General features: G+C 43.3%; 2 protein-coding genes across 8 annotated transcripts; one reads left to right on the forward strand and one right to left on the reverse strand.

Annotated features, from left to right (window-relative positions):
- Positions 1-1,371: 1,371 nt before the first annotated feature.
- Positions 1,372-19,259, reverse strand: pik3cg (phosphatidylinositol-4,5-bisphosphate 3-kinase, catalytic subunit gamma). Of its 4 annotated transcripts, none has more exons than XM_047574767.1 (25): positions 19,122-19,239; positions 16,220-16,277; positions 15,195-15,410; positions 14,670-14,841; positions 14,328-14,590; positions 13,161-13,247; positions 12,964-13,064; positions 12,655-12,824; positions 12,387-12,574; positions 12,122-12,229; positions 10,991-11,075; positions 10,479-10,908; positions 10,298-10,396; positions 10,077-10,212; positions 8,014-8,079; positions 7,457-7,600; positions 6,789-6,870; positions 6,226-6,329; positions 5,493-5,639; positions 5,315-5,405; positions 5,057-5,187; positions 4,440-4,551; positions 4,166-4,323; positions 3,948-4,029; positions 1,372-3,029 (listed from the first exon to the last, which is right to left on the reverse strand). In XM_047574767.1, exons 1-25 carry the CDS (start codon positions 19,148-19,150, stop codon positions 2,830-2,832), a joined length of 3,459 nt encoding a protein of 1,152 aa, XP_047430723.1. In that variant the 5' UTR covers positions 19,151-19,239; the 3' UTR covers positions 1,372-2,829. The 4 variants fall into 4 exon arrangements, with proteins under 4 accessions (XP_047430723.1, XP_047430725.1, XP_047430726.1 ...); XM_047574769.1 differs by having other exon boundaries at positions 15,195-15,414; positions 19,122-19,139; XM_047574770.1 differs by lacking the exon at positions 16,220-16,277 and having other exon boundaries at positions 15,195-15,414; positions 19,122-19,259.
- On the forward strand, positions 17,317-26,596 carry LOC124999759 (HMG box-containing protein 1-like). Of its 4 annotated transcripts, none has more exons than XM_047574771.1 (13): positions 17,317-17,459; positions 18,450-18,566; positions 19,165-19,272; positions 19,365-19,569; positions 20,906-21,032; positions 21,173-21,284; positions 22,313-22,422; positions 22,648-22,804; positions 22,879-23,023; positions 23,264-23,382; positions 23,595-23,781; positions 23,862-24,003; positions 24,080-26,596. In XM_047574771.1, the coding sequence occupies exons 2-13, from the start codon at positions 18,476-18,478 to the stop codon at positions 24,098-24,100; spliced, it is 1,524 nt and encodes a 507-aa protein (XP_047430727.1). In that variant the 5' UTR covers positions 17,317-17,459; positions 18,450-18,475; the 3' UTR covers positions 24,101-26,596. The 4 variants fall into 4 exon arrangements, with proteins under 4 accessions (XP_047430727.1, XP_047430730.1, XP_047430729.1 ...); XM_047574774.1 differs by having other exon boundaries at positions 17,321-17,459; positions 24,083-26,596; XM_047574773.1 differs by having other exon boundaries at positions 17,435-17,459; positions 18,464-18,566.
- Positions 26,597-26,622: the final 26 nt, after the last annotated feature.

The following is a 26,622-nucleotide window of genomic DNA, read 5'->3' on the forward strand; positions in this document are numbered from 1 at the left end:
AATACGTTATGTTCCGGCTCAAAAGTCGGTCAGATAAATGAAGAATAAAACGTAATTTAAATCAGATGCTTTTATTAGTTGAGATTACTTTTTAAAATTAAAACATTTGTCGCTGCAGTATCTTCGTGCCCCCCTGGTGGGTCGCGGCACACACTTTGGGAATCACTGCTGTACAGAAATGAGTGGTGACCCTGAAAATGTAGCTCAGTGTGTATATGTGGTGCGTCCATTGAGTCATACCATTTACTCCAGACATTAAAGGGCCACAGTGTGGGACTTTGTGACCTCTAGTGGTGAGACTGTAACCAACTGAATGCCCTGTGCTTCCCAGTCCCGTTGATCATAAATAAAGGCCCCCTTTATAGTCACTGCTTGGTTGGTTTGTCCTGGGCTAATGTAAAACCACCAAACATATGCTAACGAACACATAGTATATAAAAACTAAATTCCATTTTGTGCTAATGAACACATAGTATATAAAAACTAAATTCCATTTTAAATACTACACAGTGACCCTTTAAGTATGGTTCTTCAATTTAAAGGTGCACTGTTGACATTAGCAAAATTTTAGTATCAGTTACTTCGGTGCGAAGCTGAAAACTTTAGTCAATTCAATTCATGCACAAATAATAATAATGTCTAGTGCAGTTTATTCAGCCTACAGCGCAGTGGAAGCTAAGATCCAATGTCATCATTTGACTAGAATCAAAAAAAGGCTGATGATACTCGAGGTGCTGCACATTAAAAAACATACATATAGAGAGAAATTCACCTCCAACGGCAATCAGGGACCAGGGAGAAGAAGGATCCTGCAATCCATTCACATTTCACTATTCACTGAATACCATCGCTGTCAAGCTTCCATAGAGTTCATAGACACGCTAAAAAGCTTACAATTAACGGTGTATAGAAAGAAGCCTCAAAGCTGCAGGGAAGGTGGGGGCTTATCTGTCTAATCCATTTAGACCCTCAACACTATACATCACAACATATACAGCAGCGAGAGATCCGGTCGTCGTGCAGCGCGCTCACGCCCACTCTCAGCTCAAACTGAAGACAAAGAAGAGAAGGTGAGGAGGAGAAATGAGAAGAGATGCGGAACTATCTGGAAGCAAGAGGGGAACCGTAAGCATGAACAAACTAAGGAAGTAAAAGAAGGGACGAGCTTGTCCCATACAGCACGAGCCTCGTGTCCCGTTAGTCCAGGAATGAGCTTGTGGTGTTGCGCCATCTTGTGGTCACGGTGAACTACCACGGTTGATAACAGGACAAAAAAAAAAAAAAAAGGGGCGAAGATGGAAGATACAGGAGTGTGAATTATGATTCAGCAAACAGCCAATAACTCCGACTTGTGAAAGCGAAAGTCCAAAATATATTTGTAGCATGAGTTTAATTGTCCGACACAATAACATAGAGAAGCGAACATGGTGCAGTCATTTCATTTTTCCAGTATCAACGATTGAAAGCATTTACAGGCATAAAAAGCTTTAGTACAAAACTGCAATCTTTCCAACAAGTTTTTAGGCAAACAAACACTGATTTTCAACCTGCTTATTATAGCTTTTAACCTCAACACCAGCATCAGTTACACTCAGACCCTTTCCTCCTTCTTCTTGTTCAATAAATTTCGGAATGTATTTATAAACTGGAACATGTGCTTTGTCTCCATCTCTACTCTTTTTTACACTTTAAGGCACAATACCCTCACATAGAAAATTAAAAATAGTTTTTTTTCACCGTTTTCATTTAGAGTTCAAAATATTCCAGACCCTTTGGTTGTGAACAAAAGAAGAAGTTAAAACAGCACCGACCAGCACGCGCTGAGAGTCACTGTAGTAGTCATAGTAACAGTATTACGTAGCTGTGCAGCTACTCAACGATTTTACAGCAGTTGCATATTTTCGGAATTAAAATTTTGCAAGAACGCATTAACAACTAGTGCAAATAGAAGGAATGGTCCTATATAAATAATAAATCTCTCATCTTGAATAGTTTAGCGATAAATGTCTGACTTCATTTTTTGGATACCAGTCAATTAACCTTAAAAAAAACATTTAACTAGCTACTTATTGTGGAGAGGAAGGAAACTGTTGTAACACTGCTTCAGCTAAACATCCATAAATCAGTGTGACATTTAAAGATGCTGATTATTGACGGAAATGTGAGAGAAACGTTTGTACAAAATGAGTTTCAATGAGACAACAGGAAACAGGAAGTAGCTTGATGTTCCTTTTTTAAAAGATGAATGTAAACATTATAGACATCCACTCCTTAAATGAATGTGTTCTACTTTTCGCTTCTACTTTTGAAAGGTTTCTCATATTGCCAAATAGCAACACACTCATTAAAACTTTTTACGACCTTTTAAATGCGAGGTAATTTGTGGTGGCTTCTATTTGTAATGGTGGAATTGATTTAGGGAAATGAAACAAAACTTGGTCTATTCAATGAAACGCTCCTAAGTTCAGTTTATTTTCTGCTCAAATTCAGCAAGAGTCCTGTTGGCTCTTTATTCTTCTTGTCATCTTTATTACCTCATATGAAGCTCCTGTGTTGTCCCAGTTCCAGTACTGAGTTATCGGTTGATTTGGTTTTGTCTTCCACAGCATTTAAATTCAGGCACATCACAAACGTGTTAGTTGTAAATCTGCTCGTTATTCTTTATAAAAAATATTAAGATCTAAAATCCAAAATGCATTTGTAGGCTCTGTAAGCAGGTATTTTAAAAACATTATTTTGTGCATTTATTTTCAGCATGTGGCTGATTTTTCAGTATTGTGCTACTTTAACTGTAAGACTCATGAAATCAGTTTTCTAACTGAACGTGTCCTAAGTGGATCGCTTCTCCACCCCCTGCTTGATCCCCAGCACCAGATGAACAAACCAGTTGATCTGAACCATCCAGCCTTTCTCCCTACAGATCTCTATCTGGTCCAGTAGGTGGCGCTGCGCCTCGTCCTCTGTGCGGCCCACGGTCAGGGCCTCGCGGATGTACTCGATATCCTCCTTACTGGTCAGCTGGGGCATACCTAGCAATGGCCAGAAAAATAACATGTCAAACGTCTAACAGTGTGTAAGCCTGAAATCAGTTTGAAATAAAAGGGAAGATACAGCTAAAACTGCAACTTTGTTGTCATCCAGTACCCAAAAACACTTGGATGAACAGAAGAGTAACAGCAACTCCTTGTCATCCACATCCTCTGAGCTCTGTGGAGTTCAATTTGTATGTTTTTCTCTGTATCAAATGAAATACACCTGACAATGAAATCCAAATAGTGTTACCAGACTCGTCTTCTGATAAGAACTGGGTCTGGCTACACATCAAAGAGGTAACCAAGCAATTGAGTTCACACAACGCTAATTAAGCTAATAAGCAGCAGATAAATCCCTCTGTGTTTTGCTGTTTTTAAAATCTGGAAGCTAAGTTCCCTCATTGGTTCACTAGTAATGGTGTTTTAGACATCAATCCGCAATGACAGTTTGCAACAGATGAAGATGGGGGGAACTGTACATGCAGATGAATAGCCTACAGCAACTAGTCACTTATATTTGGAGAAAAGAAAGTAACCGATGTAACTTGAGTTCTATGAAGTCACCGTCTGGGGGAGGACATTTATTACTATAGGTGTATCTTTGTTGTCGTTTTTTAGGCCATTGACCCCCAAACTGATGGGGGCCTATTATATGTGTTCTTTGTTAAACTGGGCCTAGTGCTATTCATAAATATACATTATTATTATTATCATTTTGCATTCAATACTAAACTACCCCGTCACTAAAGTTTGCTTGTGGGGGAAATTAAAAAAAAAAAAAAATCTATATAAAAAATGTCCAATCAACCAAAGATTTTGCAACCCCACAGTAGACATGTGTCAGTATGCCCTGTTCTTTCTATTGCTACCTGTAGGGGGAGATAAAAGTTCTGCACTGCGAGGAAAAGGTCATACCGGTCATCAGCATCATGGAGAAAAGAATGATGAGCAGGTTGGTGTGATGCCGAAGCGCGAGGTAAGCCTTCACGCAGACGTCCTGAGAACGACAAAAAGGGTGAACAGAATAACCATTTTTTTAAAAATACATATCACGAATTTTTAGAAAAAAATAAACAATCTGTTTGTCTCCCTGCAGTGTGTCTGGTGAACTGAAAAAACAACATTTTCTGCACCTGGAACTTCTGGAAGTGGGAGCTAATTTTCTTCCCCGACGTTCCCATGACATACAGGAAGTCTGGTGTGAGAACGAAGGGAACCCACTCCTTACTGATTCCCATGAAACTCTTGTAATTTCCCAGGATGTGACCAAAGTCGATGTGGAAGAGGTTCCCTGCAGAAACACGAAAGGCATTAGTAGTTTTTCCTTTAACGTGATGAAATTGTTTAAACATTACAGGCTGCAGGGTCTTCCCGGTATGACTTTAAGACTTTGAGACATAAAGTTACCCGATTCAGTGATCATGATGTTGTCATTGTGGCGATCTCCAATACCCAGGACGTAGGTGGCCACACAGTATCCACCGCATGAATACAGAAACCTCTCCACGGCCTGCTGGAACTACACGCACAGAAAATGTTTTATATGCAAGATACAAAATGGATCCCTTACTATTTGAGAAGAGATAAGAAAAGGGAACTATGATTTGGTGGTGTGCTCACTAACAGCTACCAACTGCGCAAATGTGTGAAAGAAGCAGCAGCGCTGAAAAAAACCTGCATCCTCCCACTATATCTTTCAATATAGACACACAGAAATAAAAACGAGACCAACGAGTGTGGAGACACTGAAAAAGCTTTTTCTCAACAAGGACTTGAAGAAAGGCCTCGCTGAAAGCAGACACTGGGGGTGCAGGTGTCTCAGCTATAAGTAGCGCGCGTGAGTGGCGAGTGGTGTGTGGTGACAGGAAAAACCCTGAGGGAGGCTTCCTTCCTGCCCGTCACACTGCTGCTTCCTCTGATCTGATTAAAAAAAAGCTGCTGCTGAAAACAAAGCTACGCTAGTGGCACACCGATAACATTTAACTTGTTGACTCTCGTGGCATTGCACCGAGCGTGATGCGCACCTTCTCCTCGCTGACACACTTGTCCCGGAGCCACTGACTGAGGATTTCGTCTTTGAACGCTCCGGTGCTTCCCACAACACTCTGCTGGATGTTAGCGATGGTGGTGGCGTCCTTGACGATCTCAATCATGCCTAGATTTAATAGGAAAAAAAGAGAGGAGGGGTAAGGATCAAAGGAATGACGAAAGATAGAGACAGGTGTGGGATGGAAATGGTTAGCCAGTTGGCTTTCCTCCTTGTGTGCCGTTGAATAACTGACCTATCTTGTTGCCAGTGGAGATGCAGCCGTACGGTAAGAGGCACAGATCCAGTGACTCCGTCTCCCAGATCGACTCCATGATCAGCAGAATCTGAAAGGACGAAAGAAGATTTTTTTTTCTTCTCCTACCATGACTTCACCTGCCCTACAAGTGATGATCACGTTGCTGCTCACTCACCTGCAGGATGAGCATGTCCTGTCTGAGGTCGTCACCGTCTTTGAAGATGATGCCTATGGGGTCTTTGGACAGAGTGGTGGGGTCGGCCCTTTTGAACTGCAGCCACAGCGGCTTCTTCTTAGACGCCATCACTTTGCACTGCTCAATCTGCACCAACAGGAGGATCGGTCAGGGATCTTTAGTCACAGTAGTTTAGCTCATGAGCTTGTTCTTGTTCCTGTTCGTTGTACGGTTTCATATAAAAGTTGTGGTTCATATTCTATTTGCAGATCGGTGTGTGCGTGTTCCAGTTGTTATTAAGTTGTGGGCACTAAACTCAGAATACTAACCTTTGTGGGGTTTTTTTTGCCGGTGTGAGTTTTTAAACTACAAATTGGAGTCTTTTTTGTGACGTGAGGACATTTTGGCCGGTACTCACTTCTTTAAAAGACTTAAAGACTTAAAGAACTTATTTGAGATGGTTAGGATTAAGCACTTAGTTGAGATGGTTAGTGTTAGGGTTAGGCACTTAGTTGAGATGATTAGGGTTAGGAAGTTATGTGAGGTGTTTAGGGTTAGGGTTAGGAACTTAGTTGAGATGTTTAGGGTTAGGAACTTATTTGAGATGGTTAGTGTTAGGGTTAGGCACTTAGTTGAGATGTTAAGGGTTGGGATAAAGGACTATGGAATGCATCATGCCAATGAGTGTCCTCACTAGGAAAGAAGTACAAGGATGTGTGTGCATGTTCCTCACCAGCAGGGCTCCAGCTCTTAGTCCTGGATCATAAGGGACTCTAAAACTGTCCGGCATACCAGACGACTGCAGAGTTTCCAGCTTCTGACGCAACTGAAATATCACTTATAAACAAACAAGGCAGATTTAGTTTGACTTAAAAATAAAACACACAACCTGCTAATGAATTTCAGCTTTAGGTCTTATCCTGAGTTTTACTTTAAAACTTGGCGTGGAAGCATAAAAAGTCTTTTCACCACGCGAATGGCATTACATCCGGATGGGTATTTCAACCGAACTGAGAGAAGTTTTTAATAATCTGTTCAAAAGGAAAATTAGCGCACTGTAACCAAGACAACTAGATAAGGTCTTTGTTGAAGACCTTATCAGAGATAAATGATTGTTCTACACCTCAGTGGTTAAAAGGCAAAAATAACAAGTTTTGAAGTAAAAGAGAAAGATAAATGAAGCAAGAATCCATGTGGTCCTGTTTTTCAATTGAATAAATTAAACCATAATAAATTAAACTCTTCCTATTCTGCTATATGGCTTCTCTACAGAATTCACTGATTTCTCTTCCTCACCTTGTGCTGTGACGTCATATTTGTCAGCAGACATGGCCTTGACCTCGCGGGTGACTTTCTGCAGAGCCTCAGTCACATCCACCTGGAGAGCATCGTTCATTTGAATGATCAAATTTGAAGAAAAAAAATCCACATCTAGCAGCTATCACATCATCAAACCTCTGCGCAGCCACATGGTGGCCTCCACGGGCTGTGTAAAATACAGGAAAACAAAAAAGGTGAAACAGGAGCTGCCCGTTCACACAAAGACTATTCCTCAAAAAGACAGAATCAAAAGTCTGAGCCAAAAGGTCATCTGTATGGAGGTAGAGACATCAATTCACCCTATCAAATCCTGACATTCTGTAAATGTCACCAAAAGGTGCCATAAGATTAGATATCTGCCACCCTTCAAAGCACAGAACCAGAGGAAGACGGTTAAGAGCACACTGCATCATTTTCTACACAGTGATGCCAAAGTTAAGATCAATCAGGAATAATTTCATCAGGAACTGCATGTTCTGAATAATGGGACCCGTGAACTTAAGCTATAGTCTAATAAAATCTCCTTTTCCTGCCGGTTGTCCCCTCTCAAGTACCCCATCACTTCCTGTCTCTCTACTCTTTCATCCATCTATATAAATGCATAAAAGCCCCCCAAATAACTCGCTCTAACTAGGATGCATCACCTGTTTCCTGAAGTCCTGCAGCATGTCTTCACCGCAGCCTCTGAGATAGGCCTCCAGCAGGACGGCATACCTCTGCTGGTAGTGCATGGACTGGGCGATCTCACTCCGCAGGAACCAGAATAGAAAATGACCTATACGCTTACTCTGTGGAGGGAAAAAGTCAAAATGTCAATCATGTCATTTCTATTTATTTAATAGAACTAACCGTTTGTTGGCATTCTGATAGGTCCGCTGACCACCAACCTAACGGCTGCCTTGATTTCCTGTGTACTTACTGCAGACAGTCAGACAAACAATAGAAATGTGGTGGTCCAAACCCATAGCAAAACTGTCTAGCGGTAACAATGCTGACACATTTGTCATAGGTATCGTTGACCGTAACAGGAAGCTGTGTGACCAATCAGGAGCTCCATAAATATTCAAATTCTTTTTTTGTAAAAACTGCAGTGACGTTGCTACTGAAACCCAGCAGAACAACAAATGAAGACATGTGAATACTAGTGTACTCACGAGTTGCAATTAAAGATCATAAACAGACAGATGCCTGTGCTGCTTACCCTCAGGGCTCTCTTCAGCAGGAACCTAACCAGAGCGCTGTCATGGTAGGGCTCAAACTTCACCGCCTGCAGGACACACGCACAAAACAATGGAGCTTATTTCTGATAAAAGCACAAACAGTTTAAAAATATCTCAAACACGTAAGCGACGAATCTCTAGCACTGTAGAACTGTTATTGGGAGACTCGTAGATAGTTTCTGGATACACGGTTTATCTCAACTTCTGTGTTTTTCTGCGGTTTTCTTACAAAAATCAACTGGGACATAAAGGTCTAACAGTGCACCTGGAGCCTTTAGTGAGATAGTGGTGCTGTCAAGTGGTGCTGTCAAACATTCAAGTCGCTGCTAAAGAAGGCTGTGGTTATGTAAAAACAGGCAGCGACCACTTCAGCAGGAAAGGTTTATGTAAACAGACAACGAGCAGACAGAATCAATAATATGGGCTTAAACCACATCAGACATTCTACACGTTCTAAACGTATGTTAAAGCTTGATAATAAATTCAGCGCTCTACTCAAAAGTCTGCAAATATTCCTGTGGTGTGTATATTGCAGCTGCAAATGTTGGAAAATGTGCTGGAATAAATCCCTCCCCACATCACTGAGCTGTGTCATATGATGATAACAGCACATGAAGGGAAGCGTCATTTTCCTGTCGGACCAAAGGGCCTTTTGTTGGTCCCAGCTGATAATTGACATTGCTCATGCAAAGCTGACCACAGAGTCACCTATGGAAACACACCGGACGCCCAACAGGCTGCTCGGCTGGCTCTTTCCATGAAATTTGAAAACAGCGTAACAGGTGGAGCAGGAGAGGAAGTAAAAGAAGTGCTGTGTCACCTCAGCTTAATTAGACTGTCTATTGATATGATTTGCATTTTGAATCATCAGTAAAATCATTCAGGATGGTATCCTGGCTACAACAACGGTATGTGTTCAGCGGAGACACATCGTACACATCTCTCACGCAGTATCTAAGGCGCCAAAACATGGCAGAGCAAAGGGGTGACTCAGGTATATTTTTAACATGTTTGTTCATAGTTGCCCCTTTTCCACCAGGGCCTGTTCGGAGCACTGGTTATTTGTTTTTCCAAATAAAGAACTGCTTAAGCACCGGCCAAACTGGTTCCAGGCAAGCACCGACCTCGAGTCGGGCCAGAGCTAAGAACCGATAGGCGCGGCTACAGACCAAAACCGCTTTTGGACTGGAACACACAAGCAGTAATTTGTGTCTTTCTTGGTCTGATCACAGATACACTGAAACGACTCTCTGGACTCACATGAACCGTTGCGCTCTGTAAGCTAGAACTACCAGTAGCACAAACATGGATGCGTCCAGGCAACATGTGACCTATGGCTCACAATCAGTCATAGGACCGTTTATATGAGCAGCACTTGGATGTTAGTCCATTAGTCCGTACATTTTACGTACGAACGTAATGACGCGGCTCTGACTTGGCCCCGCTTGGCTCTTGGCCTATGGAGGCGCCAGGCTGAAACCAGTTAAGCACTGGCTCCAGCACCAGCACCAAACTAGCACCAGGTTCTTTTCTGGTGCAAAAGGGGAGTCTTTACAGTCTTTGCGTTAAGCTAAGCTAATGAGCAAAGAGGTGAAGGCCTTGTTGAGCTGAGACTGCCGGGGTGACGCCGCCGCAGAAAGCTGACAACCTGTGATAGCACACACTTATCACTCAAAGCAGCCACACCCTAAGCTTTGCATTACTTGCCTGGTATAGCCACGCTAAAGTCTCATCAACATATGAGTGTGGTAATACGCCATTTGGATTTCATTATGCGTTTCAACCGATACATAGAGAGAAATGGTCTAAATGCAACTAGATGGTCCTCCAAAAAATCAAAGCCTATTGACAGCAATGTGGAAATTACCAACTGTTTACACATTTATTTCTGCTGTAAAGGCCTCAGTTTTAACATCTAAGGACACTGACTAGCCTTTGGATCCAGTCTCAAGTGACCCTTGGAGGAAGTAAGCTCCATTTTTCAATCCTGGAAGTCACCATCAGCACAAAAGCATAAAAAAAATAAGAAAAATGGAAAGTAAACCTGAACAAGCTGGAGCAGATATCTGAGCACGTCATCGTCTTCCAGCGTCTCCAGTTTCCTGACGGCCATTGAGCGAACCTGAGCGTCGGAGTAGTGGCAGTCAAGCAGCTGCATGGCCAGACCGACGTCCAGGCCACTGGAGGGGAACACACAAAGATGACAGGTGATGTGACGCGTGGACCGACTTTTGGAAGAGATGTAAAGCGTGATAACCCCTTTACCTGGTGTCCCATGCACTGCTACGCTCCAGCAGACGATGTGTCGCCAAAACATCTTCCTGTTTCCCCCACCTGACTGATCCCAGCAGCTTCGGGTAGGCTCTGAGGGCGGGAGATTTGTGATGTAATGAGATATTCAGGCAAAACTCTCTGTACTTTATCTGCTATGCAACAAATGAACTACCTGGGGTCTCGCATACACTCCTGCCTAAAGTGCCACAGCAGTTCTTTGTCCTCAGGACTGAGTGGATGCAGGGGGTCGGTGGCCACAATGGCCTCAAACTGTTTTTTCAGGTGGTTCGGCATCTCTCTGTGGCCTCGCTCCCCTCCCTCGGCCTCCTCACCCCCGGCGCCGCAATCCCGGCCCACGTCCCTGCTCTTGGGCAGCACCACAGGATAGCAGTACTTGTCCAGCAAAATGGCGATGGCCATGGAGGACGCCTTGTCCGGGTTGGTGGCCGACGTGAGCTTGTCGGCGTTGATGCTGCTGCTGCTCTCCTCGCTCTTCTCCGGCATCTTCCACATGTGGAGGATGAACTCGCCCTGGCGCAGGAGCGAGCGGTGGTCGATCAGGAGCAGGTTGACGTAGTACAGGAGGCGACTCTTGGTCTTCCCTGAAAGAAGGGCGGACAGCAAATGAAGCCTCGCTCTGTAGATGTTTGACGCGAGAGGCAAACTGAGTCGACAGGACTTTACCATCAAGGCTGCCGGTTCCTGATGTATTATCCTGATAGGAACCTGCTTTGGAGTTTGGTGTCTGAGGTTGCTTCCCACAGACCACCTGGTTGGAAAATATAGTATGGAGAACCAGTATTTAATAGAGCAGAATAATCATACATTTCAAAATTAAACCTCCCACCAACAAACAGGGCTGCATAAAAGCAGAGGTGGACTGTTACCCAAAACAGGAGTGGTCAACTAACAAAGATAGCTCCAAAAGCAAGATGCCCATTACTTCATGTTCATGAATCCACCATCAGGACAACATTGAACAACCATAGTGGCAAAAACAAACCTGCTGCACTCCAAAAAGAACAACTGTTTGTGAAACATGAATGGTATAATTTATATAGCGCTTTTCTACCTACTCAAAGATACTACAACTGCTTTTACAGTCAGAGACACATCCACCCGTCTGCTCACACAAGCACACACACATTCACACACCAGTGCCAGTTGCACCTAGAGCCTAGAGCAACTGGGGACTGAGGTTGCTCAAGGACACTTTGGCATATGGCACACTCTGGGGATTGAACCGCTACCCCTTCGGTTCATGGACAACCCGCTCTACCTACTGAGTCACAGCCGTCCCTGAGGGTTGTAATGTTCTTGTTTGCGCCTGTTTTGCTGCATCTGGGCTATGACAGCTTGTAATCATTAATGGACCAATGAACCATGCCATGCAGCAAGACAATGAGCCCAAGCACACAAGTTGTTCTACGAAATAATGACTGAAGAGGAAGAGAATTAAAGTTTTGTAATGCCAAAGACCTTAATCTAATAGAAATGCTGTTGAAGGACCTCACACAAACTGTTCAGGTCACCAACATCTCAGAGAAGAAGCTGTTCTGTACTGAGGAATGGACTAAAACTGTAACAACTGATCAGCAGTTACCGGAAATGTTTAGTTAGTGCCACGGAAGGATTCGCTTACTTTGGCAATAAATACATAAGTATAATATTTCTGTTTCATTAGTTAGATTGGAGTTGCTTCGTCTACTTTCATGACTTGTGTGAAAGTCACTGACGTTTTGAGTCATCATGTCCCTGTATGTCTGAAGACTGGTTACAATCACTACGCCACTTGAATGAATTGTTTGTCTGTACCTGGAGGTTGAGGCGTGCTCCTTTAGGCAGGTCCTTGATCTTAATGTTAAACTCCAACCAGCAGTTCCACAGCACTTCCTCACTGAACGTTTTGGAGGTCGTCCTCTCCTAAAACAATAAATTCAGGCTTGGGTGCTTTTTTATACTTTATTGTTTTCATGATGAATCCATCGTGAATCATCATGAATCTATTACTTCAGTTAAACGTCAAATGATCAGTGAGCAATGATCAGAGCAGGCACTGTCAAATTTTCCTTTCCATTACCTGGGCTAAGAGCTGCTGCCCGTGGAAGATGCTGGCCTCAATGTAAACAATAAACTCTGGGACTTTAGGGAGGGATGGGATGTCAATCCCCAGCACCTTGACCCTGAACTTCCTGTTACAGTCCCACATAGAGATTGTGAACACTCGCTCGTGGTCCTTCTCGTCGATGGTCAGCTGCTCATGGGTGCCTGAGAAGGAAAGTTGGGAGATAAAGTTAGAAAGACTTGGAAATATCAATAAAATGTAACAGTTCAGTCTAGGTGGTCACCTGCCACTCCAGTGCAGTCGTCCACCTGGGCCCAGTCCTCCTTCTGAACTTGATCTAGACTGGGATTAGGCGGTGTCTCCAGAACCAAGTGGATCTCCTCCCCATTTTTTAGGCACTGCCGGACCCAGTTAAAGTTCTGCAGAGGTTTCTCTCCATACAGGTACTCCTCTCTGTGTGGTAGGACATTGAACTATTATTATAAAAAACTATTTCTGCTTTAAAACTACCCCCTTATATGATGATTTGCCCTTTAGAGCAGATACACTGGCTAGATTTAGATCAGATGTGGTTAACTTTGGTGTGTCATACCTGCCGCAGACGCGCAGCACAAAGTCTGACTCGCACATGTTGTCAGGGATGCCCAGCAGAGCTCTCTTATTAGCCGTCTTAGTGAAAAAGCTTACCAGGACCTGAACAAGAGGGAAAACAGGCATAAAACAGGAATCAGACAGGAAGCAGTAACCCCAACCCTAACACAGGCGGCATTTATTGTGACGTTTACGTACCTGGGTCGGCGTGTCGTCGATGGACACCTTGATGGTCTGACTGGCTGTGCCGATGTGGATCACCACCAGGATGTGGCCGTTATTGACCTGACAAAGAACAAAGTGAAAAGAATGAAACCTCGGTGAGGGGACCGAAACAAAAAAGTTGAGTTCTGCTTCAAAACCATTTCAGACGGTGGGTGGATGGCAAGAGCAAAGTAATTTGCACTTCTTTTCGACCTAAACGGAGTTACTACCGGAGTGCGGCGAGTCTCAAATACCAAAATACGGACACAGGGTCGTCCTCCACCTCACCAAAGGCAGACCATGCTGGATAGTCTGTAGATGCATACTCCTTGAGCGTGCAGTACCTTCGAGGTTATTCTGGATAATATTTGTATTTGTAATTGCATCAAATTGCTGCAATAATCATAACAGACATTTGCACGGAGAAAGCATTTTTGATTTTTGTCAACTCTCATGCTGACAAGCGTAATAGAAACATGGAAAATCCCTTTATGATGAGAACAAATACAAAACAAGCAATTCATTTGCATTCAGTTAACGTATTAACTATGGAAATCATGCGATAAATCCCGATTAAGTCTTTCAATCGATTGACGGCGCTTCACGGATTATCTGATGAATGCACGGATGAATTATTGGAATAACTACAGACACTCGATAACAATTTAGCAAATCTGTGTCCTGGAGGATACGTGATTTTAGTAGATAATTAATTCGTCATGAAGTCCAATTGTCAGCCAGTTATGGATAAGTTTGAGTTCGAGATTTCTAACTAGCCACTAGTCCTGCAACATGTTTAGTTCTGAAGTGAAAGATGTAACGAGGACATATCAAAAGAACACAAGCCGAAAACTGGGTAAGAAAATCCAAACATGCAGCTGGATTACAGGGTTACTAAATTCATACCAAGGACATGTGAAATGCAGGATGAAATGAGAATGACAAGTGAGTGAATGAGCTAAATCTGAACCTGAGCAGCTGTCAGATTAAGTACTTAAAAAAAAACTATTTTTGTGTATTTCTGCAGACACAACGCAGGTCAGACAAATCCTGGTGAATCTATGGGAGGACTTAAAGCTAAATTTGAGCTCATTCTCAGAGGGCCAAAACCGTATGGATAACAACTGGATAGTCCTCCAACCAAATACCAGAATACCACACCTTGGAGAGCAGGTGCTCAGGCAGTGGCTTGCGGGTCATCCAGGGGTCCATTGAGTAGAGCTTGGGGCATCGATCGGACAGCTCGATACGCCGCGGCGTCAGCAGCTTCCTGCGCGTGAACTCCAGCTCGTCGTCGTGAACGTTGCTGACGTCGGTCACGTCGTAGCCTATCAGGTAGTTTAGGTAGCGCTGGTAATGCAGGGACTCGTCAGACTGCTGCGGACGGGGGACCAGCTGAATTCGCCCCATGTCCTTCTTCAGGGCTGTTAAAACACAAGAAAACGTGTTTTACCTGAGAACCGGGGCTCAGTTTGCGACTTCAAGGAGAAGCAGTCGTGTTACCTCTCCAGTAGCGAATGCAGTCTAACGTCTGGAAGACCTGGTGCTTGTCATAGATCTCGCAAACATTTCCCTTTTTCTGGTAGAGCAGGATGCAGTGGTCAGGAGAAAGCCGCTGGTAGAAGTCAGGGCAGATGTTTAAAGTGACCGCCTTCAGCCACACCTGAGCTTTCACCTGGAAAACAAGAATCATTTCATTCAGTCGATACAATTCGTGTTGAAAGAGGACACTTTATGCTTGCGGGATTTTTCCTTTTCTTGAGTGTGTGGACAAACAAAAAACACTGATCCGGAACTTCCTGGAAAAACATGTTTGCATTACGGACTTTTACAGGGTTACTTATCTACCTCACTGTGTAACACATTTGAATAATGGCTGCCTATTTTGGCACGACACACACACACAAAAAAAAACAGCGTGGATCAGCTGACCCATCAGCGGAGGCTGAGGCTGTGTCCATGCAGGACGGGGGTCCTAAAGAGACACAGTTAGGATCCTTATAATAACCAGGGAATAAACAGGCCGACCTGTTCCACCGTCCAGTTTCCGGCCACCTCCAGCTGCAGGGAGTCCGGGCTGCTCCCGCCCCGCGCCACGGTGGGCAGTAAGAACTCAACGGTTATCTGGTCCATGGAGGTGCAGGAGGACGAGGTGATGGCCTTCTTCCTCCTCCTCCTCCGGGTCTGGTCTCTCAGCGGTTCGAGCTCGTCGTCGCTCACCTGGATCTGCCGCCTGTCCATCGCCTAGCTTGGTGGGGGTTAGAGGGGGGCGGGAACAGAAAGGCACAGCAGGATGTGTTCATCTCAAACACTGAAGCCTTATTAGACAAAGAAACTTCACTGACTTGCCAGTTCATTAGGTACACGTGTGGAAATGAATGCTTTACAACAGCCCTGCAATAAATCTTAGCCTCGTGAGGGTATCCAGCATTTGATCTGAATCACTGAGATTCTGGATTCTCATATTGGAGGCGGTTTGCATTACATTTAAATTGTGTAAATTGTGTTTAATAGCACCGTAAACTATTTAGTGCAGGACTCTTAAATCAGAATACATTAGTTTTCCCTAGTGTGCCTAACCTAACTGTCAACTCAGTATATACCTTCACTGTAAGTAGTTTTAGCAGGCCACGTTGAATATATGAAATACATGAGTATCTACAGCACTATAACAATGCAGGAAGGCTTTATAACCCGCTGGCTAATCAAAATCTTTTCAGTCACTGAGGTTCCAGGAGCTGATGGAAATAAATGGCTGGAGTTTCCCTTCTGCTTCTGTCACATCAGCAGAGGAAGCTTTGAAAAGCAGGAAGCAACCCGGTAAACAGCATGGATGTAACTAGAAACCGCAGAGTCGCAAACATCTTTAGTTCTATATCCGCTGTTTTAAACCGTGGTTAACAACGCAGGGAGGAGGACACGCAGCTTTTATTTCAAAAGCTAACGCGGCTGCGGTCGGTCTGTTAGCGTAAGTTAACGGTACTTACTGCTGCCATAATAATCGGGAAGGAGAGGATTTAGCTTTTTTAAAAAAAACAAACTTTGTGACTCACCAATGAACGCAGACGGCAACGAAACCCGCAGCCTTGGGCGAAGAATTCGGCATTTATGCTGAATGAGGAGACACAGGCCAGAGTGAAACGGTGCTTATTAAAGTTTGTGTGCGAAGACCGAACTTGAGGAAATGAAGCGCTTCAACCGAGTCACACAAACTCACCGGCTAACTTTCTCTACTTTTTCTACAAGAGCACTACTTCCGGTTTCTCCAAAGTAAAACACCATAGATACACCACTTTGTCGTCACTATACGGCATAAGGGTGATTTACGAGGTATTTTAATACTACTAACAACGTTGAGCAGTCATTAACACAATAAAAACGTCGAAATGTTTGTTTAACTGATAAAAGGAAATAGTAATAAATCTTTATTGTTGCGTATAACCGGAAACCTACTTATGTAATCATGTCAAACTTGATTTATCCTGTCATTTATCGTTCGGCAGATTGACCACCAGAGGGCAGCGAACACTCACGATTCCACACACATCAATTACATACTTACTGTAAATATTTAAATAGTATCAATACTGGCAATCCTGTACAATTTGTCCATTTGTATCGTTTTATATCACTGTCTGAGCGAAAGGGACTGGATGTAGTGTTCTCATATATGAACCAAAGGTGTGTTTGACGGAGACTGGGACTTTGAATTATCTCTGTATGAGCCTTAATGTTCAGCGTCCCGTTTACGTGAAAAAAAAAAAAAAAATCACCATACAAGGCGTTATGTATTTGAGAACAACTTTATACAGCAGATACACGCATTTAGTTATCAAATAGTCCAGAGAAGTTGACCATTTTCACACAAATAACCTAGATTATTTGTGTGAAACTCATGTAGTTTCACTAAGATCAATCTTTTCGTGTTCATTTAATAATTACACATTAGTATTATATTCTGTTTAGAGGGTCTCAATCTTTATCTTTAGATCAACAATTCAACAGTGGGGATGTAAAACCTTCCCGTACCATGTCGTTGAAACGTTGACATGTTCATTATACAGGGTTTAGAGGATTTGTACTTGTCACTCAAAGTTGTTCTAGCCATGTTTCACCATTTTAACCCACCCAGTGTTTTATTGTTGAGGCGCTGATAAAGAGGAGAGCGAGCTCTCACCGAACCCACCAATGAGGACGCGAGAAGCTGTTGATTGACGTGCGCTCTGCCCAATAGGATCGCTTGGGAAATTGTGTTTACACCCGCCCCCTTTTCCGTACAAGGCGACTGTTTTGGTGAGTTGAGGAAAGTTCATTGAAATCATTTATATGTTTTAAAGCGTTAAATGTAAGAAGTGATTTAACATTTTGAGTTATTTTCCCTTGAGTGTAGTACAGGAGTAGTGAGGTGAAGCTGACACCGTCTGTATTTAGTCGTAAATGTAGTTTCTGTTGCTCGCTCCGCAAAGCTTCATTGTTGACGTTAGTTGTTTTGTTGTAATGGCTTTTGCGCAATATAATGGGTCGTCCATTTTCACGCACTTTAACACATTTTCACACTTCGAATTTCGTTCACGACATGAATTTGTCCACCTGAAATTTAAGCGAGAAAGCTTTCGGTCATTTTGTGTCGACGTAACAACAGGCTTTCAGCGACACTTTGTTTCGTACAAATAACTCCGCTTCGTCTGAAGCTGCGCGAACGTCAAAATAAAACGTTGGCGTTTGTGACATTTAACTGCGGTCGACACCGTCGCGCTTTTCGGTCCTTTTTGTGTGATTAGTGTCGTACTTTGGGAGTCATTTTGAACACTTAACTTCAACTGTATTATCGCTACCCTTCTCGGTATTGAATGAATGGGCTGTTCTGCGCATGCGTGCAGGATCTCAAAGTTTATAAACAAGACGTAGTCACATGACGAAAAATGTATGAACTAGATAAGAATGAAAAACGTTCCTGTTTCTTTTATATGTGTTAAACGGGATATTACAACACCTTGTGTACAGATGTAACCGTGTCTTTGTGTTAAATAGTGAGCCGGAGCCGTGGAAAAGTGTCTAAACTTAGTTGTGTTATGACAACCAGTTACCCTATGTAACCCCGACCATTTATGGCCTATACATTACAGCTCACTGAAGGATTGTGTTTCTGTCTGTGTGACTCGTCACAGATTTCAAACCGAGGCTAGTGCTAATGCTAACGCCAGGTTTGCCTTAACTCTAGATCTCCTGTGATTAAAAACTAAGCTAAGACAAATGTGTTAACTGGAGCGTGAATGTCAACAGTCTGCATGTTTCAGTGAGTGGACATCATGGTGTGGGAGGTGGTCACTCCAGCTGTGCTGTCAAGTGACCCCAAATACACGGACGTGCAGGAACCAGAGCCTCAGGCTGAGCACACAGGTAAACACAAAGCAGTGGACATCAGTTTTAACCTCCGACTGCCATATAAAACGGTTACTGCTGTGATTTAGAGTTTCAATAAATCCAAAAGATGAGTAGGGAAGGTCAAAATCAAGTACGCAGACTTTAAATTACCAGTAAAGAGAATTCATAGCTCAAAAAGCTCACATTAATATATATTTTTCTTAATATATATTTTTTCCAAAACAAGATCCCTTGCTTGGAGAGCAATAGAGGACATTACACAGTGGAGTAAACCTGTGTTCAGAGGTAATATTGGTGGAATATCTCTTTAATTTCTATTACTATTACTTAAGAAGTTTGGAAGCATTGAATCACTACTAATAATCAACATGTAGTGATTAATTAAAATTACAAACACAGCATTTATAAAAGCATACTTCCTTTGTCTTATGTCAGGTTTAGAATGTGAATTTGTGAAATGTGTTTCCTGTACAGTATCACAGCTGCTCATTAAAACGCTGTGTAATTCCACTGTGGCGAAAGTGTCTTTAATTTGAGCAAATTTGAAGTTCCTGCAGACTGTTAAGCTACATGTAGTCCAGCAACCCCAGTGGTCTCATCTTGTCGCCGACAGGAATGATGATGGACGCCGACGGGGACCAATTGCGCGACCCGCTCCGTTGTGACGAGCACTTCCCCTCCTCGCTCGGCTTCCCCACCAGTGACAGCTACATGGAATATGGTATGCGAGACAGCTGCTAGCTGACAACAACGCAATGGCAATGACAATGGCAGGTATCTGAACCCACCTTTTTTTTTTTTTTTTTCTCCTAGACGACCTCCCGGAGCTAGAGGAGGTCCAAGAAGAATCGACGGCAGCACCTGTTTACCAGGTGGAGCTGGGCGTGTCGCACCATGAGCGGCGCGCACACCTGCAAGCGCACAGTCCACAGCTTCCAGAGACGCACTGGCTGACACAGCTGGCGCACATCGCCACCGGACCTCAGAGCCCACTGTTACAGGAGTCTCCTTACAGGAGGTACGTGCATCCTGTAAATTACATCTGAATATTACGTACTAAAGATACATGACACTTAAGTGGCAGTGTACTTTGTGTAGTTCTAATTTGTCTATGATGAACCATATTACTAAGATAACAGAACAAAAAACCGGTTGACTCCACCAACCACATTATTTTGGATTCCTCCCCATGTGTTGTATGATTAGATTTGGGTGGAGCGATTCTGACAATAAAGATGAATCAGACTCCTGCTTTAAACATTTACCTAAGACGTGAGGCAAATTCTTGCATAAGTCTGTTTGTGTCCTAACTGCATAGCAATTGTGTTGTAAATATCTGTTATGAAACATTTGACATAATTAAAAATGGCGACATCTGCTGGCTCAACCCGTGCTACTGCATGCATTCGGCCTGACATGAGCCAGAATACAAGTGGCCTTTTATCACAGTTATATTGTTCGTTTGACCTGTTGTCGACCAGGGGGTCAAGTCCTGACTTCTTACATAACTGTTGCTTGATCCTTTCCCATAGAAAAAGTGTGAAAACCTGTAGCTTTAGTTGGGGATTCAGTGGACAAAATAACCACACATATTGACTAAAACCTGGTGAACAGGGCTAGTAATTTTCCCCCTCCTCTATTATTACAGGTTCACAACATTTTTGTGTGGTAATGGACCCCTGCATGGCTATTGTTTGTCTAACCCACAGTATAGGAAGTTGAGATCTGATAAAGAACAGGAGCGCTCAATACAGCTCTGCACTCAGCACTCGATGCGGGCTGTATTTAAATAATTTGGTAGAGTCCCAAGAATATCCCATCTTCAAAACAAGCACGACACTTCTCTGATACAGACGTAAGGTAATGGGGCCTTAAAACGTCTCGCTGCAACACTTCGGCTTTAAAAGGTTGAGAGTGTGTCGAGGGTCACAATTACTTAACTCTGACATACCAGATGGTTTCTTTCACAGAAACACTTGGGAAGTCGTCTTTGGAAAATATTTGGAAAAGTCCAGACGATGTGATTGGATCGACCACTTAATGTATCTCAGGCTACTTTCAACTAGTCTGACGAATGGACTGTGTGACATAGGGGAGGAAACATAGCATTCAGTGCAGCTAGCTATGGGGTTAGCATGTTGGGTAATTCACACATAAAAGGCTTTTGTCATATTTAAAACATGACCTTCGCCGCCACTAGTTCCTCATGTAAAATAAGTGAGTGGTTAGAACATCAGTAGGACGTTATGTAAGCTTCACTATTACAGCAAAGTCACTGTGTCATTGTTCCATCGTCGGAGACGTGTTAGAGGTTTCTTTGACCATTCTCACCTGTGAGCTGTTGTCACTCTCAGCCCTTCTGCCGTCTGCGTCCCGAGCACCAGCAGCGATCTACATTCCTACGCTCGGCCTCCTCCTCCTCTCCCCAGCGGCACCATGTCGTCCCTCAGGGGTCACGGCAGGGAGCGTCAGCGCAGCAGGGTACGGCTAACGTTAGCTCTCCTCCTTCTGTCATGAACCCGAACCCATTTACACCACGGCCACTATCTCCAACATGATTTATTTTGGATAAACCTGTAGATGTGTGGATCAAAGAGGCTTCTCTTTCCTGTTTCCCGCAGACGAGCAGTGAATGTGGCTCTGCGGTGTCAACCAGATCCTCTCTGTCTGATGAAGAAGATATGGGTTGGAGCTTTTCCTGCCCACCCACCGCCTGGCACTGCTTTCTCAAAGGTAGATACACACATAGTCAGAGACACGGCACCACTATGTGAAATTTAGTCACTATATTCCCTATAGTTTGATAAGTGAGTTGATAAGTGTGTTTTTAAATCGGTCTAGACATTGTCTTAATCCAGCAGCGCAGCTATTAGCTTTAGCTTAGCATAGGCAGTGTCATGTATTGTTGCCAATTAGCCAGGCGTTCATGAAAGTGATAAATAAACTAAATAAAGGGATTCCCTAGGGCAGATGCAGAGTTGGGACTATATTCAGCCAAAGACAATACGCAGCACCTGAAGACCAGTCACACCGGTGTCTGGATGAAGTTGGGGGTTTTCAGATGCTGTGTGGTGTCTTTGTGTTTGGCAGCAGTGTTTTGCTGGTGCTTTGCCTGAATATAGCCACAAGTCCATATCTGCGCCAGGCTATCCCTTCATGTAAATTACACTGACATTTCTACTCGACATGAATGTACAGGTCACAAGATGTACTTGGGAAAATTCTTCAGTTTATTTGTCACTTTGGCGAACGACTGGCAAGAATACATTACAGTGCCTATGCTAAGCTAAAGCTAACAGCTGTGCTGGATTAGGACAAAGTCCGGACCGATTTAAAAACACCTTTTCTCACTTATCCAACTCTGGGGAATACAGCGAGTGACTAAATTTCACATAGTGGTGGCGTATCCCTTTCAGTTAGAGGTATTTTCTGTTAAAGTCCCTATGAAATCACATTTAATGTATCACGCACCAACATTAACAGAATGGTCGTTTTTGTATGTATTCCTAATAAAACCATAGTTTGTATCATTCTTTGGAAAACAAATGAAACGTGTTGATGACTCACCCTGCACCCGGGGGCGTGAACTAAGTCTTCATCCAATTAAAGGCTTTCATAGTTTCATGTCCACTGAAGCGGACCCATTGGAGGAGGCTTCGGCCTCCGTCCAAAAAACAAAAAGACATAAGGAAACAAATGACTCTCCACGAGATTGTTTCATAGGGAGTTTAAGGTTTTCTTCTGCCTTTATCGGTCACCAGGAGCACGCTTGCGTTTCCACAGTGGACGTAATGTGGAGTGGCAGGACGCTGAGGACTTGGAGTCTTGTGAGGAAGACTCTGCAGACGAGGAGCAGTCCAGATTTCTGAAGGTACATTAAACAAGCAGCTGATAGCCTTTAAGTTCACGGTGTAGTTTTTTTTGCCATATCTAGCTCCATGTGACTGTTGTACGTAGTGTGTACGTAAAGGAAAACAGACAGTTTTTTCTGCCAGTGATTGTAAACCGAGACGAACGGAGGCCTGAGAGCAAGATAAACCAACCAGCAGAATAAAATCAGAATAAACTAAGTAAAATACTGCTTGCTCTCTGGCAGAGTTATGGCTCGGAGGGTTTGCAGCTGGTGGAGCACGCAGAGATCGTGCTGTCCGGTCAGGCCGTCCTACAGCTGACCTTTGACCCCGGGGCATTTGGATGTACCCCCGTGACCGCCCGCTGCCAGCTAGACCACCCCTTCTACGTCAAAAACAAAGGTAGGAGAGCGGAAGCGGTTAAAAAACACTAGGCTAGGACCACGTCACACATGCCTTTTCCTCCCTCATGTCAGGGTGGTCGTCATTTTACCCGAGCCTGACCGTGGTGCGCTATGGGATACCGTGCTATGAAATGGAGGTGGGAGATTTGTGCCTCCCTCCAGGACACAGAGACGCCAAGCACACGGATGATTCACTGGTGTTTGACACATTTAAAAGGTAAAGCAGAGTTTAAGAGCATAACGTTGCAGTAGTCACTTTCACAGACGCATGTTGAAACAGATTCAGCTTGTTTGTTCATGTTGACCATCAACTAATGCGTTTTAGGTGTTAACTGACTCATATTCAAGGACAATTACGAATTTATCCTTTAATGTTTTTTTTTTGTATTTTTAAAATCAGAACCAGCAAAATGATGCGAATGTGAAAGCCCTCTGTCTGTATGTGCCTCTTCCCCAGTTATGACTTCACTCCTCTGGACTCCTCTGCGGTGTACGTGTTGAGCAGCATGGCCCGACGGCGACGGGCCTCCCAGTCCAGCGGGGGAGCCGTTTCCCCAGACAGAGACACGTTACGAGGTCCCGTGCTTTTTTTGATCGCGCATGAAGTTAAAAACACAGTTTCAGCAAACAGGTGGAGACTCCAGCAGCACGGTTAGCGTATGGAGTCCTCAGCTCTCTGTATTTATTTCGATGTAGTATGTAGAGTTGCGTCAGGAATACAAATTCTTCTACGGAATGTTGTGCGGTGCGAGAGTCCGCTCTCATGTGAAACTGTATCCAACCCACAGACACACACAGCCCCAGCCATTCCCACTCCACTCAGCGAAAGCCTGCAGCCAAAACCCAGCCCGCCGGTGCGCAAGGAGGCAACGGCGCCGCGTCCAACAAGTGCAAGCGGCCAATGAACGCCTTCATGCTGTTTGCCAAGAAGTTCAGAGTGGAGTACACGCAGATGTACCCCGGCAAGGACAACAGGTAGGCGTGTTCCCCGACCGCGTCGTTGGCGTTGGCGTTCGCTGCGCCGTGGCTTTACGCCGTGCGCGTCTGTGTTGCAGAGCCATCAGCGTCCTCCTCGGCGAGCGGTGGAAGAAGATGCGAACGGAGGAGCGCCGCACGTTCACCCTTCAGGCCAAAGCACTCGCCGACGAGCAGAAGAGGCTAAACCCCGACTGCTGGAAACGCAAAAGAACCAACTCTGTAAGCCTTCTCCCTCTTCTCCCCACACACTCTCCTTCACTTATGCTTCGTGTCTGATTGCGCCTCTTTTGTCCAGCAGGGCTGTCAAGGAAATTAAGGCTAGATGAGAAGAGGACGTTTGACAGAAGCCTGAGGAGTAAACACACGCGCATATTCAGAAGTGACAAGGAATAGATGTTATGCATAACCTAAAACAAGATTCTCTTGTTCCAGAAAAGAAAAAAAAAAGAAAAAGAAAAAAAAAGCAGCCTTCGCTTTTAGCAAACACTCGGAGCCGCTCTCCTTCGCTTTTAACGGGGGGCTACGCGCGACGTTATCAAGTGCTTTAAATCATTATTTGTCTGTAAATCTAACGCGGTGTCAAACGTTGCCTTTTAATGCTGCAGAGCACCACAGTGCCTTCTGATGGAGAGGACTTTTTTTTTTTTTTTTTTTCCAAACAAAGTCACGAAGCAGATCAACGGGTTTTTTTTCTCTTCCAGAGTTCACCTCCACGTGTGATTTTACAGCAATGTGACAATACAAAAAAAAAAATACAGAGGTTCTGATTGTCTTCAGATTCTCACCATATGCTTGAAACAAGTGGAAGTTGTGGTGCTGTAGCATTTTAGCCAAAGTAGAGAATGTAGCTATTTTCCCAAAATTATATATTATATAGAAAGAAACAATTTATTTTCTTGCCTGTATGACTTGGACTCAGTGTTATTGCACAAGACTATATATATATATATAAATATTAACTTTGCTTTAATGTAATTTATCACGTAGTATTTAGTTATTAAACAAATGTTTATCATATATTCTTAAATAGGGGCCTGGGTTTTTAATTCAGCTTAATTTGAGAGAATGAGGCTTTTATTATGGAGAGTTGTGTTCCCTTCTTTGTTGCGGTAAGAGTTAGTTTCCATTAGTGCAACTATTTTTCACATTTGAGGTACCCGTGGAGTTTTTTTTTTTTTTTTTTGAAACAAACAAAAAGTTGAGTTCAGTTCATTTCCGTGAGGTGTAAATAACCTTGGACTGCATTCCTCAGAAAACAATGGCAGAAGGCAGACTGCTGCATGCCCCGACTCATTACTGCCACCTGTTGGTCAGCCATGGATAAGGCCATGTGTGCGCACCCTTATTTGTGGGTCTTTCAGAGCATAAACAAACCTCTTCAAAGGTCAGGAACTCCACAGAAATCATGTAAAAGAACCACCTCATGTTTCCTAAGACTCTTACTCTGAAACAGAAAGAAGAGGTTAAATTTCCCTGGTAGCCGCTAGAGGAAGCGTAGCCAAAGCCAAACTGTACTTAAAATGAATGCTGTGGAAATGGTAACTATTAGCATTTTACCTTGCCAGACATTGTATCTGTATCAGTCATTTTGTTTTCCTTCGGCTTTTGTCTTAGTCACGACTTTTATTAGAAAAACCAAATGATACAGTTTAAATGGCTGTAGTGCCTTAGATGGGTTCTTATTTGCCGCTGTAGTTCAGGTACAGGATGACAACAAGGCTTAGATTTGATAGCCAAAGTGCTCAAGTGTCTCTGAGCAAGATTTGTGTTTTGTTTTTGTTTTTTTCATAGCGCCTGTAGGGGGAGACAAAAACATTCTCTCAATGCGCAGTTTCAACTTTCTTTTAACTGTGGCCATAACAACATTTTGTTTAAGGTGTTTCCACAAAAAATGGCTTTTGCTGAACTATTTTACCTGTCATCTTTTTTTTACTATTATTATTAGTTCCCTGATAAAATTGTAAAATTAGTTGTTTCTTCCCCATTCTCGACATTAATATTTCTGGCCGCTGTCCGTCAGGTAGTGTGTACACTGAGGATTTATTTTATATATATATTTTTTAAAACAAATCTCTCTGATCAGGACTCATAATATTTGGTGGAGTTAACTGGTATGAAGGTGGACTCCACTAGTGACCAGTATGATCAGAAATCAGAAAATATTAGGTGTTGTGATTTTATTCCTTTCTCCATTTCTTTGAGTTTGTTTACATGCACCCTGTGAACGTAAAAGACACAAGCATTTTTTTCCTTTCAGTCGCTTAAAAGTCAGAGAGAGTGATCTGGCTAATGCCTAGAGCCGATGAAAAGCTTAAAAAGGCAAGACCCGGGGTAATAAAAACAAATATATAAATATATCAGCCTCTGATGTTACCTCAAATGCAGAGTGCACGTAAACACACCCACTGCAGCCGTCTTTAGAAATTCCATAGGTGTAGCTGTGTGAAGCTTTGGAAATGTCACTTGATTCGATGCGAGTAGGTGTATGTAGACTTACTATCGATGCAGAGTGTGAAGGCAGGATGAAAATAAATTAAAAACCAACCCAAGACACGGGCCCTCATACTCTCACTGCATAACGAGGTTTATTCTTAATGCACTATATACACTTTATCTTACGTGACTGCTACAGTATGATGTGTAATGACAAATATTAATATGATTATTTAGAAATATATATTTTTGGTGCGGACTTAATCTTTGGTAACTTTTCATGGTTTGACTTATTGTCTTTGCTTTCGTGTACAGGTGGGTCAGGGGAGACAATGCAATACATTATATTACAGGAGAAATAAAAGCATGTGAAACCTGTCGTCGTGTGTCTTTTCTCGGGAGTCT

The sequence above is a fragment of the Mugil cephalus genome, chromosome 22, assembly GCF_022458985.1.
Source record: "Mugil cephalus isolate CIBA_MC_2020 chromosome 22, CIBA_Mcephalus_1.1, whole genome shotgun sequence".
In the NCBI taxonomy this organism is placed as follows: domain Eukaryota; kingdom Metazoa; phylum Chordata; class Actinopteri; order Mugiliformes; family Mugilidae; genus Mugil; species Mugil cephalus.